Source organism: Montipora foliosa, chromosome 2 (assembly GCF_036669935.1).
Source record: "Montipora foliosa isolate CH-2021 chromosome 2, ASM3666993v2, whole genome shotgun sequence".
Lineage (NCBI taxonomy): Eukaryota > Metazoa > Cnidaria > Anthozoa > Scleractinia > Acroporidae > Montipora > Montipora foliosa.
Window position 1 is genome coordinate 49,056,348 of NC_090870.1, and position 20,674 is coordinate 49,077,021.

A 20,674-nucleotide genomic window follows, 5' to 3' on the forward strand; every position below is an offset into this window, starting at 1 on the left:
GATTCTGTTTGCTACCGAGACGTTTGCAATGGGAGTAAACATGCCCGCTAGAACAGTGGTGTTTGATTCAATAAGGAAACACGATGGAACTAACTTTCGAGATCTGTTATCCGGTGAATATATTCAAATGGCTGGCCGCGCAGGACGGAGAGGGCTGGACCCGACCGGAACCGTAATTCTTCTTTGCAAAGGCAGTGTCCATCTAATGGCTGATCTGCACAAAATGATGTTGGTAAGGGTTTACGATATTTCACACACCTGCTATCACTCTTAATTCTGGACCTATTCAATTCCTTTTAGGTCATTACTCGGTGACGATGTTTAAATTTGAATTCTCTTAGCATGTTTTTTATTTTTTCCTTCCTTATTTTCCTTTCATGGGAAGTCTTGAAGATTCCCTGCGGGGAGTCAATTTTTGTGCTAGTGTTGTCATTAGCTTAGTGAAATCCTGTATTTTCATGCACCATCTTAGCGCCATCCCCCAAATATCCTTATTAGCACGTTCTTGGAGTTTGCCGTTTTCACCTCGACGAAAACAAAGCAGAACATTTCATCCACGCTCGCATTTTCGCATTGTTCTCACTTATTGACACTTAACTTTGCTTGTTGGTAAGTTTTCTAAGCTCTGATGCCGTCGTTTTCAAGAGTTGCCGTGTTTCGCCAGTTCACAATAAAACGATATCATTTTCAAAGCGATTGGGTTTTCGTAATTCTCCACTTTTTAGGTCGTCTTCAAGATTTTCGTTTTCGTACGTTTTAGTGTGGATGATAATCTCCCAATCACCGATTTTCGATTTTATTGTTTTGTTAACAGGGCAAACCAACACAGTTGGTTTCCAGGTTCCGTCTCACGTACTCCATGATTCTGAACCTTTTGCGCGTCGAAGAGCTGCGTGTGGAAGACATGATGAAAAGAAGCTTTGCGGAGTTTCACGTTCAGAAAGATTCACAAGAAAGAAAGCGCGAAATGGACGAATTAGAGAAAAAGCTGCTAGATATCAAGGAGCTGGAGTGTACGTTTTGCTCCGAGGATTTAAAATACTACTTCAAGACTTGCAAGGAGCTGTCAGAAGTAACGCGAACTGTTCAGGTAATGCCTAATTGCCGGTGTAGTCCGACCGTGAATACACCCTGGCAGGAAAGGAAAATTCCCAAATCCCCAGTCCCCAGTCTAAGTCCAGGAAAATCCCCAGTCTCCCTCCTTCTTAAAGCGTATGCTCGACCAGTCAGTCAGTCATCCGGCCTCATCTTGCCTGATGCTTGCCGCCTTGGCTGTTCTTACCGTCAGACCCTTCCACGGGCTGGTCAGCATTGAGACAGTTGTCGTTATCCTGTCTTCTATGTGAGGTTGTCCATATTGGTCTTGGGTAGACAGCCCTATTTTCTTCCGGGGCACCCCGAACCCTGCAGCACAGTTTTAAGGGAAACTGCATTCCTTGTGTAGGCAAGTGTGATCAAGGAAAGGCGACTTCCTGCTGATTACTTGCTGCAACAGTCACGTTTCACCCCCAACCTCCTCTTGTATGCCGTTGTTACTCGTTCTGTTCTGTCATATCACACCAAATAGTTGGCAGTAGAATGACATCTATGTTGCACGGAGCCTTTGCTAATCGATTTTTTAAAAATGCCCAGGCCTCTCTGCACCGTGTAGAATCGCAGATAATAGTTATCAACAGTTCGATTATCACTTTGGTGGAAAAGACTTCGCCCTATCAGATTGTTCGACTGATACAGATCAATAAAAGGATTGATTTCTATCACATAGACAGTGTGGATTTTGGGATCAAGCTTCGAGCAGGTTTTTTTACGAGATCAAGCTATGAAGGAGCTCTCAGAGAGCCGAAATTATGAGCCATCAATGAGTAAAAGTTTAGTGCGGCCAAAAATTTAACATGGTTTAAAAAAAAAGAGGTTCCCAGTTTGTGTGAATTCGTGATAACTACATTGTATGACTTGAAACAAAAATCGCCCTTTTCGAGGCGTATGTCACCCTGAAACCATAAGAGCTTGAAATTATTCACACACTATAGCCTTCCTAGTGACACCTATGCGCTCATCTCTCTGATGTGGTAAGAAAGATAAACGGACTATATTTCGTGATGAACATTTGTGCCTTTTTACTTGCTCTCTGTTAATTTTAATTATTCCAAAAATTTCCGTTTTCAGGCTGCAATTCTGTCTTCTTCTCATGGTCAGCGGGCTCTCTCTCCAGGCCGTGTCGTCACTATAAATACCGCTGAACACAGAAATGCGCTCGCTGTGATATTACAAGCGGAAAATTCTTCCAACCAGGGCTACTCGACCATACATTCTCATCGATGTTCAAGTCCGGAAGAGAGGAAGTTTCTCGTCCTCGTGATAAGTGACTTACACGAACAATCCCCTGGTTTGTAAATTTTTAACATTCTTATTAATAGTTATAATTATTTTAAATGTTGCTGAAATCAAATATGTGATGCAAATATGTCACCCGCAGTATGTCACACGAAACGTGGATGAGGAGCCAAGGTCAGGGGTCACATGATTTGTCCAGGTGTAAGAAAATGAGAACTGGGTACTACTGTCTGACAGCGTAACATTTGTTTGAGTATAGAGCTGGCGAGGAAATACAGCCGTTCATAAAACTAAAGGCACTTTTACCCGAGGGACGATGATTTCATAGTATCGTCTGCCGGTTACTTATTTTAGATTTAAATGTCCTAATTTGTCATAGTTCATTATACCCGACAGTGAACAACGTTTCTGCTGCGCCCACGCCAAGCGTGTCTTCAACAGCTAAAGAAGGCCTTACAGAGGAAATACAGCCGTTTGTAAAACGAAAGTTATTTTTACCCGAGGGACGATGTTCTCATAGGGTCATGCATGTGAATGGAAGTGAAGTTAGCGCTATTTCTGTTCGCGCAATGAAGGTGGATACAAGCAAAATCATCGCTGATCACAAAAAGAGAATGCAGCCGAGATTCAGGTGACTTCGCAATTTTTTCCACCTCTTCTTCATGGCCTGCTTTAGATGGCATTGCAAATATTTTTATTGCAATTATCGTCAGAAAGTGTCCCCTGCATTCCTTTCCTCTAGAAAGGACAAACAGGCGCATTTTCTCCAACCTAAAAGTATTGCTAACACTAAGACATTTCCTGGAACCTCTAAAACTACAAGTTACCCGTCTGTAGTTAATTCTGATGATGGCAGGTAGATATAGTTTGTTTGTTTGATTTGGTAATGTTTCAACCTCATCGTCAATGTGTACTTGTTCTCAGTTAGTTTTTCGCCGCTGAGTCAATTGTTGAATTTTGTCATTGTTATCAGCGACTTTGGGATTGAAGTTCAAGTACGACTTCCAGTACAAATTTTCCGTTCTGAGCATGCGTAGAACTCTAACTTCTAAACCCAATAGGCTTGCTTAGAACTCTATCTCGAAGTCTTACCCTTACTTCATTCATTCTTAAGGCCGATATTATCACTGCCAGTTAAAGCTAGTTATTTCCGCATTTGTTTTACTCAGACTTAAGGTTCGTTAGGAAATACTCCTTTTACCATTTCATTTAACTCGAATTGCCTCGCTGTTTTTCAAAAGGAATGACCCGCCTGGTAAAACTACCATTTCAGCGGAACAGGAGCTACTAAGATTGTCCGAGGCCAATCCTGAGGGACTGAGTACTATGGATCCTGTCAGAGATTTTAACATCCGGGACATCGATATGGTAACAACCATAGCGCGGAAACAGAGCCTTGAAGATACAATATCCAACTTCAAGTGTTTAGACTGTCCAAAGTTCACAGAACATGTAAGTATTTTCAGACCATTTTGTTTTGGCGTATCCGTCAATTTTTTCATCGATTTCTCTCACATGCCGGGGGTATTGTTAGTGCAGTGAAATATTTGTTAGTATAGTGGAATCTCAGTTGTTTGTTTGGTGGAATCTTTGTTAGTGTAGTGGGATCTTTTTTTAGTATGGTGACTCGGCAAAGCGGCTTCCACTTAACGATTCCGCATTCTTTGCCCACGATGATTGCAATTCTTGGTCAAGGCGAGGAGACAGTTTTCGTTCGATGAGTGTAAAGAAAATCTGTTAACTATGAAAGAAATTTTGCCGAAAATTTCGTCGGACGCAACTAAGTTTCCAACGTTAGTGGTAAGAGATCAACTACATACTCCCAGGTTATCCGCGCGCGCGATGGATTCCGACGGAACATTAGGGCCGTTTATACGCGAGAAAATAAGCCGCGGCTTACATAAGACGCGAACACCCCGTTTAAATGGTACAAAATCGAAGTTCACGGCTTCCTCCATCCGCAGCTGTAGCTCAAGCCGCGGGCTTATCCTGGCCTAGGGGTTTTGGGCTGTGCTTATCTTGGCCGCGGCTTACCTTGGACATGAAAGTGTTCGTATAAATGTATTCAAGCGTTGGCCGCGGCTTGCTTAAGCCGTGAACGGCTCCTGCGCATGCGTTTGTTTTGTTCTTATGGCCCAGACTTCCTGAGAAAAATGGCGAACGCGAGCAACGAATCACGTATTACTAAAGAAAAAGATTCAGCGAATAAGCGAACGTGGAGTGCCCCGGAAGAGAAACAGCTTCTCACTATTTGTAGTGGCATTGAAATTGCTAAGCTACTTGATAATGTCGTCACTTCAGCCAGTGTAAGTTCCGCACAGCACACCGCAAATTGTTCGTTTACGAATTTACTGGATCGATACTGGATTACATAAAAACTTAAGTTTAATAATTTTTCTTCGCTTGTTTGCTTACTCAAGCCATTTATCTTTTAATGTCGCACATCTTGCCTCACAATTAATTAACCCACAACGATGCATCAAAATAAATTACGTCATCATTGGACCAGTTGGCGCGAAGTTAGCCGCGAACCATTTAGACGAGGATTTCGCGTCTTATGAAAGCCGCACTCGTATCGCGCCCAGTTCGCGTCTTATGTAAGCCGCGGCTTCTTTTCCCTCGTATAAACAGCCCTATTGTATATACGTTGAGCCGCGCGTCGGAATTTCCGAAGAAGAAATGTAGACTGAAGATGCTGCAACACTCAGCCGTGGAATAAAGCACTGAAATTTGTTATCATCTTGCCGAGTAGATACGTAGGCTCGCGCGGCGAACAGGTTCGAAGGTTTAAATAACACGTAGCTGCTTCCGACCTCTTTTTTTATTGGAATGGTATTGAAAAAAAGCTCTTGTGTGCTTCATCATGATATGGTTGGTATCCATTTTCCCGACAGCTGCATCCTTGGTCTATTGTATATTTTTCCGCAAAACTTGGTTTGAAAATAGACTCTTTTCTAACGATGATGGGGGAAAACCTGATACCTGATTCCTACTCTTGGTTAATGGACTCTTGCTAAGATTCGTTTCCTCATTATTTATTTTTTCCTCTTTATCTTGTTATTCTTGCAGTTTAAATCTATTGCGAACCAGATGAGGTTACGGGAACACGTGACCACGCTCCGTTTTTTGTTGTCAGATGAAAGTCTGCAACACAGAGAGGAACTGCGGCAAAGAATTCAGGTATGCAAGGGAGACTACGGATTGCTCAAAGTGAAAAAAACTCCTTTTCCCGTCTATTCGCCGAAGTTATCTAATGCTGGCTCACAACAAATTAAACAAAAAGACACAAACAAACGCCTCATACATAAGAGAGAAAAGTGGTCGAAAAATAAATAAATAAATAAATAAATAAATAAATAAATAAATGAACTGAGATATTATAGGTAACTGTTAAAGAAAAGCCACAGACCTCTTTCATAATGGAGGCGAAATTATTTTGTTTTAACGCTAACAAGCCTTTCTATGCTCGCTGGGACGAGCAAATTTTAAAAGAATTTTTGTTGCAAATGGAGGGCAGAAGGTCTAATTAACATAAAGACGAAAGAATGTGTAAGTGGTCTATATACTTTGAAAGATCGATGTAGCGCATATCAACCTTCATCTCCTCCATTTTAAGAAACTACGGAGGCAATTCGTTCATTTTACGTTTACAGTGTGTTTTCCTGAGCTCGCGAAGTTCAGGGGGATACCACTCCCGTCCGTATAATAAACAAAGATATTTATTGCGGATTAGAGAAAGTCAGACATGCAAGAAAAAAGAGTTGGTCAAAGACGTGTGTATGTGCTTTTCTTTACGTCTTGCTCAATCGGTTTACATTTTATTTGTTAAGGTGCTACAGAGATTGCGTTATGTGGATTCCAACAGTGCTGTGCAGCTTAAAGGAAGAGTAGCATGCGAGATAAGCAACCACGAACTCATGATTACAGAGCTTGTGTTTGAAAATGCCTTCACGAATTTGCATCCCACGGAAATAGTTGCTTTACTGTCATGCTTTGTTTTCCAGCAGGTATTCCAGAAGTCCTTGTAGCTAATGGTAGCGTTACTTTTAAAAATGGATCAATATATCATTAAGTCCCGTCAAAAGCTCCCCAGATCCTTAAAAACGTGCCCTCCCGTAGGTATAAGCTCGATGTCCGATCGGATTTGCAAGACGTTTTAGAGTACGTGTACGTCCCCCTCTCTACACCACACACGTCCGAACAATGATGGACGGTTTTAGGAGCTTGTGGCCGTGGCCATATGTTCAATATTAATTAACCTTTCATGCTGTTTTCGTGAAAAGAAAGGTTCGCTTTTTGCTCTTGTTGCTGTCGTATAGACATCAGGGAGCTTTAGCACGCGCGTTTACGAGACGCGGACGGCAACCATAAGAGAACATTTCCCGTGCTAGGACAGTGGTGTCTCCCAGATTTTTAAACGAATTATCTCTTTTGGAGAGAAAATACTTGGCAATGTAAATGTGGTTGTGTGAAGACAAGTCAAAAGGGAAAACAGCTCACTTCCGGTTGTCGTCCGCGTCTCAAAAACGCGCGTGCTTAAGCTCCCTGATATACCCTTTGTGACGATTCCTTGAAATATTAACTCAAAAAGATTAGCCAAAGTGGAGAATTACCAACTCGTTCCTACAGTCTTTGTCCATACAGCGCACATTTAAAGGAACGCTGACTGCTGGTCAGGGGGAACAAAGTTTCCGGGTTCGAGATTGGGACAAGCTGTAATTGTTTCTTAAAACTGCATGTTTGTTCTGGTGTTTTTTTTTTTTTCAGCGCCGTTGCAGTGAACCTGAACTAACAAAGACATTAAAGGAGGTATGGTATGCATGGGCCGATTGCAAGATAGAACGAAGAAACTGTATGTTTGGCCATCTGACCATATTTGGGACTTAAGATTCGCGTGTGCAATCCTCCTAGCAAAGCAGTTTGAAAAACAAATAGCCGGACGCCATCTTTGTTTTCATTCATTCGTTGACTTTTATTTTAGCTGAGAAATCGTCTTCAAAATTACTTTCTATGAAAGAGGATTCGATAATTAATAAGCGGAAAAAAAACCTTGCGGTAAGATGCTTAACTCTGGTGGTTTCGTCGTACAAGGCGTAAACCTCAACGGCAAGGCCGTGGTCACGTGACGTCTTGACGTTCGCAGTTCGCGGGAAATGCCGAAGAACCACGATCTTCATGTCTTGAATAACTAGGTGATCCTTGTCATGAGAATTTTCGGGAAGAAAATTCCTGTCTTTATCTTAAAAGGGAATGCTTCCAAGGCACAGAAATTTCCCTTTTTTTCTTTTTTGTCTAAAAACATATTGAAAAGCCATCTTTCAGAATAAGCGAATCGTAGGTAAAGAATTTTTCAAAATCTAAAAAAAAGAAAATTGGGATCCTATGAGAAACGACTCCCTGGCCTTTTTTGTTTATTTGTTAATTGTAGATTGGAGAAAGGTCGAGTTTTCAGTTGTGAGCATGCGCATTCGATTTGGAGGTCGAGTGTTTTTTCGAGTTCGCGTGAAGAACTCATGACAATTCCTAAAGGACGCCATCTTGTTTACTTTTCTACAGGGCAAGGAGCGCATCTTATCCATGGCTGAGCGGATCGCCTGCCTTCAGTCTGAGTGCGGTCTGATCACATCAGTCGAAGAATTTAAAGAGCAGTACAGGTTTGGTTTGGTTGAGGCAGTGTTTGAGTGGGCGCGCGGGATGCCTTTCGCTGAAATAACAAATCTGACAGACGTACAGGAAGGTAAGATGATTGTTTGAATATGTAAAAGTGTTACCACGAAGTCTGCCGCTCTTTCAACGGCTTATGTGATTGGCTAATAAAAAAAAAGACAGTAGACTCGAACAATACATACAGTGGAAACAGTAGCATCGTCGTAGCCCAATGCAATGGATCTGCACCGCAGATCAATCTCGTTGCCAGGGTTTTGCGCTGAAAATTGGGGTCGCACGCTGGTTGTTATTTTGAAGGGGGAAAATCACCGGCCTGTTACTCGTTAATTTTGTATAAAACTGGCGAACATAATTGGAGACTGACTTAACATCAAATTCAGGCTATCAAAGAAGATGTTTTTCAAAGTAAGCTGTAACATTACAGTCTCTTGGATTCAAACAACATATTCAAACATTTCTGCTCTGGTAATTCACACTTCCTTTCACCAACGAAACATACGAATTGAGATAAAAGATAAAACGCCATACTCCGTTTTAATGTAATCCGTTTCTTTCTAGGCAGGAATTTTGTGTAGTTAATCACTTTAGTGTTTCTTTCACTGTTAGGAATTATTGTTCGATGTATACAGCGATTGGATGAGACGTGCCGTGATGTCAGGAACGCTGCTCGTATCATAGGCGATCCAAGACTTGGCGAGAAAATGGAGGAAGCCTCTGCCATGATCAAACGAGACATCGTTTTTGCTGCGAGTCTTTACACACAGTGAAACCTCGTAGACGAAAGGTGCAACACAATTCAAGCAACCGCAAACTGAAATACGATCGAACGCGGGACAACGATGGCGCTTGCTGGACTTGTGGGAGTGAACTGCGTCAAGCAAAGTTGAGTTAAAGTCAACTCCTAGGAAGGCCGTATCCTGGGAGCCAACAGGGGCTGTTACTACGAAAATCACCGAACTGTGGAATGGGCTCAAATTTTATATCGTCGCCACACCCACTTTTTGTTGCTGCCCCGCCCATTTTCGTCGAAGAATTCAGTTGGTATTTAAAGTAACAAACTGAGCCTTACCGGGGTGGCAGACCGTAGTTTTCTCAACCGCAGAATTTCTTTATTTCCCTGGGTCCCGACATGACTGCCAGGTCAAATCACAGTCACACCTCCTTCGTGTTGACAAACTTCAAAAACACATTCGCGGAGCGAAAGCGTTGAAAGATGGGCGAATGAAAGCCGTAGCATACAAACTTCTGCGCATTCATGCCGCTTTTATTAGTTAATAGCACTTGTACGTAGTAGACTGTTCGCAATCGTATTAACTGTCTTTATCAAGCCGTCAAGGAATTAACATTAATTATGCAAATAAAATTTTCATTCCTCTGTGGTCTCCCGACAGGACTGTTTCTCTCAGATGCTAATAATTAAATTTCACTGGTTTCAGTAAGTCCAGGCACAAAATATTCGAAGCACAGTATCCAACGAGAACAAAATTTATTTTTATGTTAATTCCTTGAAAGCCTGAGTCAATGCAGGCCCCAGGGGAATAAAAAAATTTGCGGTTGACAAACTATGGGAACAAATGTTATTTGCATAATTAATGTTAATTCCTTCACGGCTTGATAAAGACAGTTGCGATTGCGAACAGCCTACTGCGTAAAAGTGCTATTAACTAATAAAAGCAGCATGAATACGCAAAAGTTTGTTTACTACGGCTTTCATTCTCGCATCTTTCAACGCTTTCGCCCCGCGAATGTGATTTTGAAGTTTGTCAACACGAAGGAGGTGTGACTGTGATTTGACGTGACTGAGATAATGCAGCCATGTCGGGACCCAGCGGAATAAAGAAATTTTGCGGTTGAGAAAACTACGGTCTGCCACCCCGGTAAGGCTCAGTTTGTTACTTTAAGTACCAGCTGAATTCTTCGACGAAAATGGGCGGGGCGGCAACAAAAAGTGGGTGTGGCGACGATATGAAAATTTGAGCCCATTCCACAGTTCGGTGATTTTCGTAGTAGTCGGAACTGGACCAAGAAACCATATTGAAGTAAATTCGGGATTGGCAAAAGTTTCCTGACGGACTAGAGGTCTTTTTTTCGCTCTTCTTGCAAACTTTTTCTTGCCCGAATTTTGTCCTTTCTTTTTCCCTTCCCGATTGACTTCCCATAGGAAGTACTGAATTTTAATGCAATGCGTCGATTTCCGTAGAAAAAAACAATTGGGTCGTTTTTCTTTAGCATTTGAATCTAGTTAGCCAACCTGACGTGACTTTATGTCCAAATAGAGTATCATTACACTATTTATTACATATTTCCACTTTAGGGTTGCACTTAGTGAAATTGCTACTCGGAGACACTTAATTTTGAATTCCATAAAGATACTTTAGGGAGACTTGAAAGAGTGAGGGTTTAAGCCTTCTTCACCCGAGCAACGCAAGCGGCGTTCATACGTAGCACGAACGAGATACGAAGGCGGAGTCATTTTTCAAGATGGCGGAAGAGAAAGACGTTATCTTCGCTTCAACTTCAAGAAAGGATGCTTGGAACTTGCGCTTACATTTGCGCATGCCTTGTCCCAGGTCACACGCAAATAGTTGGGTACATCGTTCTATTGCGCTTCCGTTTGCATTTCATTGCGTTTGAATTTGAGTTTGCTTTGCATGTTTGAACCAGGCCTTGGGGAAATTATTGTGTGAACTGAAAGTTCTCGTTTTACACTCATGTCAGTCTTAAAACGCGTGCAAATTCGTCAGTGGATGGCGGATGCACAAATTGCATGTGCCAAATCTGAAAGGAAACGCTATTACGCAAATCTTTGACGCAAATGATCTGAAATATCATTCAAACATAGTGTATTCGCGGACACATTTCACACAACAAAGTTGAAACGTAAATTCCATATAATGGAAATCGGAGTTAATGCTGAATACCCTGCCACCTTTGTGGGCATTCGGTGACGTTCTTTAAAGAATGAGTCGAAGTACAGCGGATGTTATTCTTATGAAAATAAGTGTCAGGGTAGTCAGCAGTTGAGCTTAAAAGTGTTTCACGATAAAACATACACACAAAAGTCGCACCGAGCTGGCATAAAATGATCACCTTGGATTGGGCTGGATTATGAAAAAAATGTATTCAGAAAGCCAGTGAAGAAATCATGGTCTGTGCGAATGCTGTATATTTTCTTGTTCGATTACACTAATATCCAGAAATGTAGCCGATCAGGAGAAAGCTAATTTCTGCCGATGAACATCACCGAGTTCCCCTTAAGGTGATTCCCTTGAAATAGAACTTTTCATAGATTTCCGATAAAACTTCGCATACCGTTGTAACATGTAAAGGATCTGATGAAAAGGTAATAAAAAGGGGGGTCACCGTACTCGTTTAGGAGAAAGAAGCCATTCGTTGACGGATTAAGCTTGGCGTCAATGAAAATCCGCCATTTTATCAATGTGCGGGAGCTAAAGTGCGCGCCAAGGACACAAGAAATCATGCGCAGTAGGGTTGCGCAGTGCAAAACCAGGGAATCACCCTAAGGTCTAAAGACCTCGTACCTGTTTCCAACTACACAAAGGCTTTTGTTTTCTTTAGAAGTAAAGTTAGACGGAAACTTCAGGGACATAAAGCGCATCGCATTTACTTGAAACGACAAACAACTGGCTCAGTACTACTTGCCATAAAAGTATGAAAAATCTCTTCTAACTTGTGTGTCTCTCTCTCTGTTAAGACGTTACAGCCAACTTGCAAGAAATGAGCTAACATCAAACGGGTTTCCTTGAAGTTTGATAAAACGCAAATTTAGCCACAGGTTATTCGAAACGAGACGTTGCGTCTCTGTATATCATCCTGCCTTTTTGGGCATACGTTTAAATGCGAGGAACTGTTGTGAAATATGTCTTTTTACAAGTAGAGGCACACAAGTGTTCTTATTCTCAAAAGGGCCTGTAGAGCGTTTTCACTCACGTGACTTAAATGGTTGCTAATTTGATCAAACAAAAGAAACTATTTGCATAAAAATAGAGTTCAATTCCCAGAGAATTAGTTTGGAACACCAACATGGCTGCCGTTTCTTTGTTTTTGGAACACCAAAATGGTATCCGTGACGTCATGTGAAAACGCTCTATATGCAAGTAATTGGATGCACGCGGATTTCAATAAGCGTCACAAAGTGTCCCCTTGCTCTTTTCCCCAACTTAAACATCACTCGTGTCTCGGAACACAGACGCTGAGACTGAAGACCCTTCTCCAAAATGGCGGAAAACGGATTTGAATAAGTTAAAATTTAACGGAATGAAAAACCGATACCAGAATTAGAAAGAGCACATTGACTTTAGCAACCCTGCAAAGTTTCAGCGCATTAGGTGCTATATCAGCTGAGAAAATGTAAGTTGAAATTTGACAAATTTTACAGACGCTTGTTTGACTGGGGCTATACGCCATACACCCACTCATACAAACGTTTGTAAATTTGTCAACTTTCATTTTCTCAGCTGATATTACACCTGATATGCTGAAACTTTGCAGGGTGACTAAAGTAAAGACGCTCTTTCTATTTCTGGTATCAGTTTTGAATTTTAACTTATTTGAATTTTCGGCCGCCATTTTGAAGAATGGTCTACCGCGAAGTGTCCTGCGAGTACTGCTCCTCAAGTAAGGATAAACTGCTGCATTTACCCTGACCCTGATCTACTGTGTCTTGTGCTTTCCGTTGAATCTAGAAACACTCTTTCTCACTACCTTAAAAAAACTATTGATCAGAAAGATAACTAAAACTAATAGTGAAAACGCAAGCAACAAAATATCTAGGCAATACAGTTCGTAAAATGGCAGGTCCGAACCAAGCGGCTTGAGAAACTCTAAACTACCTTGAGCCTGCGCGTACTCTACCCAGTCAGCGGCCTCCTTGACAGGGGGGCGTGGCAGAAGCTTCACCGATTTCGAGATTCGCTCAGCTGATTCCCGGTAACTGCAAGAAAGAAATTCAGATGATGAACACTGTCGTAAAATTCTTTCAAACGAAGGAACCACTAGAATGAGCGATGTCGTTCTTTTTTAAAGGGTTTTATATCGGGATGTTTCGCTCTTTCATAAAGCGCAGTGATGATGTGCGTAAATGCAGCGATCAGTGGAATAAATAATAGATTTCGTTGGAAAAAATAATACCTGAATATTCCCATCATATTTATTCCGGGATCGTCATAAAAAATGCGTCCATATAATCAACAAGGACTCGCATAATTCTGTTGCTGTGTGAGTAAGCTGAGTGCGTTTTTGTTGAATTGGCTTTGTTGACTTCGCTATGCTGCCTTGCAGATGAGTTCCAAAAAGTTTAATAATAATAACCTTTATTTAAAGAGGGTAACACCTATTACTATAAAAGTATTCTCCGTAGTGGTCCTCTTGACTTCTGCAAAGGAGCACTCGGATATCCGATTATCCACGAGTCATCATAAATATGCTATTTGCCAGCTGGGAGGTCTGCATAGAGAAAAACTGAGACTGAGGTCACAGTTTTTCGCTACACCGACTGACCCTGGTAAATACCTTTTTTTTTTCCTCTTTCTCTCCCTTCCTCTCTGAAATCACTTTTTTAATTGTTGACTCGCACCGCGCTTGATAGCGAATGCAGTATCTAAGCGACTAACAAACTGAACATTTCAAAGAGAAATACTGTCATTTGAATTCTATTTCCAAACTTCTTGTCTAATAAAAAGTAACCTCTGTATGTAAACGGATTCGGTGTTAAAAAAATAATGGAAATTTTACGTTATCACACAAGCTCACGCAACCAAGGCTAGGATTCCGCCCCCTGTGAACGGGCCGGAGGAGAAAAGTCGGCCCGCTCCCGGAACCAATCAGATTTCAGGATTTGTTGAATTCTGCCCGCTCACGCACTGAGCAAAAAAAGATACATTTCTGTAACGACAAATAAGTTGTTCCTGGCTGTAAGGGTAGCAGGCTGTGCGTATATGCTTGACTGGCCCTTTTGTGTATATCTGATTGTTTTTGCGGAAAATTTCTCAGTTGCAGATTCTTACCTGGCTTGATTTATCACCTTGTGAATTAAATCAACAAACTCTTGAGATGAGAGAGTTTTCAAGTCGATCGCCTCCGCAAATCCACCTTGTTGTGCCATTTGGGCATTAAGAAACTGATCCCCGAAGAAGGGTGAACAGATCATAGGTACACCATGATAAGTCGATTCTAGAATGCCGTTTATCCCAGCATGCGCTATAAACAGACGAGTCTTGTGGTGGCCAAGGATGTCGTTTTGTGGTAACCACGACAACAATTTAACATTTTCACTCAATGAGATTCTGGACGTGCCTGTTGAGAACAATTGTAATCCGTTAAGACAAGTACCGAAAACCGCTCTATGCGACGACTGTTGATTGACAAATCATCCACAAGTACCGAAGTAACAACGCCTTTTATAGTGCGTCTTTATGTTTAATGAGCGATGGCAGGATCATGCACTAAACAAAATACTCGACGGGATCTCACCCCACTTATCAGAAACAAAAGTGCTGCCAAAGGAATGGGCGTTGCTAAGCATTGTTATCGACATCCTGAACTTACCGTCAATGACGTGTTGCTTTGTGAACCCAAATATAGAACAAGTACAAGTACAAGGAAGGATTACGTTTTTGCAAACGTTGGCCGTGTAGCACTTATATTTGAACAGACTTAACTGATTAGAGTGTAATGTGAAGTGCTAGTTTTCTACCCCATATGAACCATGTGAACATGAGGCCGTAGGAACTGAAGATGTTAAAGTCACGGCAATGAACATGTACAATTCCCCTCTGTCCTTGTGTGGGCCCATTTCCATTAGTAGGGCTAACGCTCACATTCATATGGGGTAGAAAACTAGCACTTAACATTACACTCTAATCAGTTAAGTCTGTTCAAATATAGAACAAGACGCCAAAGTCGACCAATAGTGACATTACATAACAATCATTTCAGGAGCGCGCGTTGGACGAGGCGCGTAGCGCCGAGCTGGCTATAACCAGTTTCATATCTAACAAGCGCGAATGGAATAATTGTTTTTATTAAATTCCTTACACTCCAAAAGTTTGGATGTTCGAAATACGAGCGGAAAAAGCGAGAAAGTTCGAGCGAAATCGGATAAACGTGACGAAGACGCGGTGTTGTGTAATACCTTGTGGTCAGACAGCCGCAGGCTCGTCACAATAAAATTTCTTGTCTTTTCGCGAACTTTTAAACGTCGAAATTGATCCATACTTTCCACAGAGGTCTTTTTTTCCTTTATTCTGAGAGAAAATTCGCTCTCCGGCGAAAACAAAAATAAGCTTAGAAACGCTTGGCGCAATCAATTGCCAAAAAAAGGTCAAACTAAGGTATATGAGCTGATAACCGAGATTGAAAGAACCAATCAGAGCACGAGAAATGCATTAACCGAGGTTGCGAATTTAATAATTGTTGATGTACTGAGGAGAGATGCTAACGCCACTTCCAACTAGGAATCAGCAGAAGGTTCGATAAACGATGTCTGAGGCAGCAGGATCGCATGTGGGCGACCTGATAATAACTACATTTTAACAAATTCCTAAGCGCTCTATAACCAAATTTGGTTTCCATATGTGAACTTACCATCTAACTTCAGTTTCCAGATGACTTTCTGTGGAACCTTGGCGAAAGCTTCAGCCATCATCTGCCATACGCTTTCGTCGACTCCAACCACATCTCCCATAACAGAGCCAAATGAAACCAAGATAACTCCTTCGTCACCAGACCTCTGCATGAACTGCTCCAACTCGTCTGGTAGTGGCTTGGGAGGACCGGGTAAGAAAGGACCAACGACTCTGGCGTCTTAAATTAATTCAAAAGATCTTTAAAGTTGATGACTGACCATAGCAAAGAGCTCATGGTGACGAGCAAAGTTTTCAGCGCGCGGCATTGGCCTGTATCTGTATTAACTATAAACTCTTGCATCATGCAATTCTGCTCAATACAGTAACCTTCGTTGTTAAGGTTCCTAATTGATTGATTGATGGACGGATCGATTGTTTGATCGATTGATTGATGGATGAGGTGGTTGGTTGGTTGATTTAATTGACGATTGAGAGATTGTTTTGTTCATTTCTTCGTTTGTTAGTTTATGAAATTGCTTGTGCACTTGCTCGCCCACTCATATACTCCACACTGTTACCTCTTACATACAGGTCGTTGCCGAACATTTCGATGGAATTACCTATGTTCATACGATAAAAGAGGATTTCAGTACGTCCTTTTGCCCCGCACCTTATAGTTAAATGCAAAAATAGCACTTCAACTCGAGTACTCACTTGGGGGAAGTGGTCTTGGGTTCTCCAATCCAAATCCAAATGGCACTTGGCTTATTATCATATCAACCCTACCGAGAGTTTCTTGAATACTTTTCTCGGGTGTAATGTTATGCGTCGATTTAACATCGCCAAAACTCGCACATAAATCTTGGCGATAAGACAAATAAGAAAACACCCAAAAGAATATATATTTGGCCCTGTCCATGAAGCTGCTCTGATCATTGAGGGGAACAGAAGAATGGGCCACATAAGTCGGAGATAAAGGCAAACCCACTGCCAACGCCATTGGGTGATTGAGAGAGAAAGCAGAAATAAGTACATGGGGAAGTGACAGTTGGTCAGCTACTAAGGCCGAACACAGGTATATGAACTCGCCAACAACTAGATCAGCACGGCTAACTTCGTTCATCAATTCCGAATCACCAAGCATTTCATCACAGAAACACGACTGCACGGTATACAGAAGAGCCAGAGCCTTTTTGGGGTTTGTCTCTATTACTGGTTGGGAAGACGTTTCCTTCACCTCTAATGAACACTTCGTATCGTTGAAAAATCGCACATAGGGGCTACTTTCAGCAAAGCTCCGTGATGATCCGCCCGTGTGTATCTTTACCTAAACCGAGAGAGAAAAACATGCACATGAAAAATCTCCATCTACTTCAAGCACCCTTGTCTTGCCTGATAACAGAAATCTTTCGACCCACCACACCTCACCCTTGTCTCATAGCCATTCGTAACTCTCATAAGGAAATACGGAAAGTAAACTCGTTGTTACATTATCTTGCTTTAAGGGACCTGCGCAAGATTGTGTCGTGAGTTCCTAGATCAGCACGCACACTGTAGCGCACCGTTTCGTGACGGAGTGTAAGCCAGAGGATTTCCCTATTTCCGGTATATGAAAGTCTACCACAGAAATAACGTTAAAAATGCCCCTGGTGGTTTCACTCCTACGTTTTGCTCATTTCTGTGACATCTGCATGATCAATATGACTAATGACCAAGGAAAATTGCAATCCACCTGATTTTTAAGAACTGACGTTTTTGTAACCGCTTAGACAGGTACGTTTTTAGGAAAATCATGTTCTTACAACATGATCGAGAACCGACGAAAAAAAGCCACTTGACTTTAATAACTGACGTTTTTGTAACCGCTTAGACAGGTAAGTTTTTAGGAAAATCATGCTCTTGCGAAATGATTGAGAACCAAAGGAAAAAAAGCCATTACTGAATAGCTAGCTATTGAACCAAGGATACAATAATTTATTGGTTTACTCTGTGGAGAATGAGATATATCTGAATAAAACATTTAACATTGTCAACAACAGAGTGGATGTGTAAAACTGGTAAATCCTTTTGGCTACATTTATTTTACGATTTCATTTAGGGCAGGGTTTATTCTAGGGTGTGGCAACTGAAAAAATATCATCATAAAATTGAGTTTAGTGAATAAAAGGACGGTGAACATAATATTGTGCTAATTATTAATACTTTGAAATCTATATGCTCTCACTGTTTGAATTGATTTTCTCTTGCAACTTGCCCATTTCAACTTAGGAGGAAATAAAACGCAGACTCGCATATAATTTTCATCTTGGTTTGAGGCAAAGGCAACCCTCGGCTTTTGGAGGATCCCACATGTCATTGTCATCATGGTTTGAGGGAGGTGGCATGAGGTCATCGTCTGCTTTTGGAGGATCCCCCATGTTATAATCATCTTGGTTTGACGGAGGTGGTACAAGGTAACCGTCGGCTTTTGGAGGATCCCCCATGTCAATGTCATCGTGATTTGAGGGAGGTGGCATGAGGTCATCATCTGCTTTTGGAGGATCCCCCATGTCATTATTATCTTGGTTTGAGGGAGGTGGCACAAGGCAACCATCGGCTTTTGGAGGATCCCCCATGTCATTGTCATCTTGGTTTGAGGGAGGTGGCATGAGGTCATCATCTACTTTTGGAGGATCCCCCATGTCATTATCACTTTGCTTTGAGGGAGGTGGCACAAGACAACCATCGGCTTTTGGAGGATTTCCCATGTCATTGTCATTGTGGTTTGAGGGAGGTGGCATGAGGTCATCATCGGCTTTTGGAGGATCCCTCATGTCATTGTCATCATGGTTTGAGGGAGGTGGCATGAGGTCATCATGTACTTTTGGAGGATCCACCATGTCATTATCACCTTGGTTTGAGGGAGGTGGCACAAGGCAACCATCAGCTTTTGGAGGATCCCCCATGTCATTTTGTCATCATGGTTTGAGGGAGGTGGCATGAGGTCATCGTCTGCTTTTGGAGGATCCCCCATGTCATAATCATCTTGGTTTGAGGGAGGTGGCAAAAGGTAACCATCGGCTTTTGGAGGATCCCCCATGTCAATGTCATCGTGGTTTGAGGGAGGTGGCATGAGGTCATCATCTGCTTTTGGAGGATCCCCCATGTCATTATTATCTTGGTTTGAGGGAGGTGGCACAAGGCAACCATCGGCTTTTGGAGGATCCCCCATGTCATTGTCATCGTGGTTTGAGAGAGGTGGCATGAGTTCATCATCGGCTTTTGGAAGATTTCCAAGGTCATTGTCATCTTGTTTTGTGGAAGTTGGCACGAGGTCATCATCAGCTTTTGGAGGATCCCCCATGTCATTGTCATCTTGGTTTGAGGCAGGTGGCACAAGGCAACCATCGGCTTTCAGAGGATTTTCCATGTCACTGTCATCTTGGTTTGAGGGAGGTGGCATGAGGTCATCATCTGCTTTTGGAGGATCCCCCATGTCATTATCAACTTGGTTTGCGGGAGGTGGCACAAGGCAACCATCAGCTTTTGGAGGATCCCCCATGTCATTTTGTCATCATGGTTTGAGGGAGGTGGAATGAGGTCATGTTCTGCTTTTGGAGGATCCCCCATGTCATTATCATCTTGGTTTGAGGAAGGTGGCACAAGGCAAGCATCAGCTTTTGGAGGATCCCCCATGTCATTATCATCTTGGTTAGCGGAAGGTGGCACAAGGCAAGCATCGGCTTTTGGAGGATCCCCCATGTCATTATCACCTTGCTTTGAGGGAGGTGGCACAAAACAACCATAGGCTTTTGGAGGATTTCCCATGTCATTGTCATTGTGGTTTGAGGGAGGTGGCATGAGGTCATCATCTACTTTTGGAGGATCTCCCATGTCGTTATTATCCTGGTTTGAGGGAAGTGGCATGGCGTTATTATTATCAGTTGTTACAAAGGCACTTTCTACTGCGTTGTTGCTGGTTTCCTTAACAGTGGCCTCAGTGGAAAGAATTACCTCCACGATTTCTTCATCCATGAGTTCTTTGAAGTCAAGACTGTTGTAGTCATCAGTTTGAGATTTGTAAATCTCAAGCAGTTTTTCAAGTATATCTTGCTTGTCCTGGGGTTGGCTTTTAGCTGGAAATTGGTAACTTTTACTGGAGATGATGATTCCAATCTTGTTGAACTCATCATGCAAATGAGAATCGAAGCAGACTGCCCTATAAGTGTGCTTTCAGGTCTGTAATTTCATGTCAAAATAAAAATTTTTCTTTTGACTTTCTTTTATGGGGGATAGATTGCAGAGGTAACCAATTGAACCATTTCCTGTTGAGTAAAGAATGGAAGTCAAAATTAGACACCACAGTTACACAGTAACTGTTCTTCAGTAATAACTAATGAACTTAAGAGTTCTTCTTTTGCTTTAGTAGGATCATATTGTGGCTTATTTGGGTTGAACACTTTATCTATCTCCTCCTTAACCTGTATTTCCTACAGGTTTTGGAGTGATTGTGCTTTTGAGAAGTTTTAACCAATTTATGCAATTCAGAGTATGTTTTTACATCTGGCAGGTAGGCGTGAACATGAGTATCTATGAAATCCATGTAGTCTTGTTTGGTCTCATGAGCTTTGGACAATCACTGGTCCATATTAATGCATGTAGATGAGGTGACCCTCTCATCTCATTCTGAAACTCTACAGGGCTTAAGAAGAGAAAAACAAATACCATAGAAAGCTATAGCAGAGCTTTTCATAACAGTGCCAACATTCATGCTATTATCATTACTGGGAATGTCTTTCTCAGAAGTGCAATGAAGTTGATTACCAGAGTTTTCCTGAAAGATTTCAGATATCTCTGAACTTGTTTGCATTAAAGTCTCATCAGGAAAATTATTAGAGCCTTGCTGCAGCTTCAGGCTTTTACAGATGTTTGAATTTGTTTGCAACACTGTAACACCATGTATATGTACTTTCTGAGAGTCTTGCTGTAAGATTTTGCACATGGCTAAACTCTTTTAAATTTTTTTTTCACCTTTCTTATTTCTTTTTTATTATTATAATTATTTTTATTTTATTATTATTTTTTAACACAAGTGTTAACACTACTAC

General features: G+C 41.7%; 2 protein-coding genes across 2 annotated transcripts in view; one reads left to right on the top strand and one right to left on the bottom strand.

The window, feature by feature from the left end:
• LOC137993409 (superkiller complex protein 2-like) overlaps positions 1–8,937 on the top strand; it is a 29,180-nt gene extending 20,243 nt beyond the window's left edge. Inside the window, exons 20-29 of the mRNA XM_068839246.1 lie at positions 2–232; positions 815–1,090; positions 2,167–2,386; positions 2,731–2,965; positions 3,576–3,786; positions 5,404–5,514; positions 6,165–6,341; positions 7,102–7,143; positions 7,891–8,071; positions 8,608–8,937. Of these exons, the coding sequence (XP_068695347.1) occupies positions 2–232; positions 815–1,090; positions 2,167–2,386; positions 2,731–2,965; positions 3,576–3,786; positions 5,404–5,514; positions 6,165–6,341; positions 7,102–7,143; positions 7,891–8,071; positions 8,608–8,768 (1,845 nt within the window). The 3' untranslated portion in view covers positions 8,769–8,937. The remainder of the gene's footprint in view (position 1; positions 233–814; positions 1,091–2,166; positions 2,387–2,730; positions 2,966–3,575; positions 3,787–5,403; positions 5,515–6,164; positions 6,342–7,101; positions 7,144–7,890; positions 8,072–8,607) is intronic.
• A 3,242-nt stretch (positions 8,938–12,179) lies between these two features.
• Positions 12,180–20,674, bottom strand: part of LOC137993413 (UDP-glucuronosyltransferase 2B33-like) — a 10,409-nt gene continuing 1,914 nt past the window's right edge. The window contains exons 2-5 of the mRNA XM_068839250.1: positions 16,302–16,914; positions 15,607–15,825; positions 14,028–14,316; positions 12,180–12,955 (exon numbers count right to left, since the gene is read on the bottom strand). Coding sequence (XP_068695351.1) covers positions 12,676–12,955; positions 14,028–14,316; positions 15,607–15,825; positions 16,302–16,914 — 1,401 coding nt within the window. The 3' untranslated portion in view covers positions 12,180–12,675. The remainder of the gene's footprint in view (positions 12,956–14,027; positions 14,317–15,606; positions 15,826–16,301; positions 16,915–20,674) is intronic.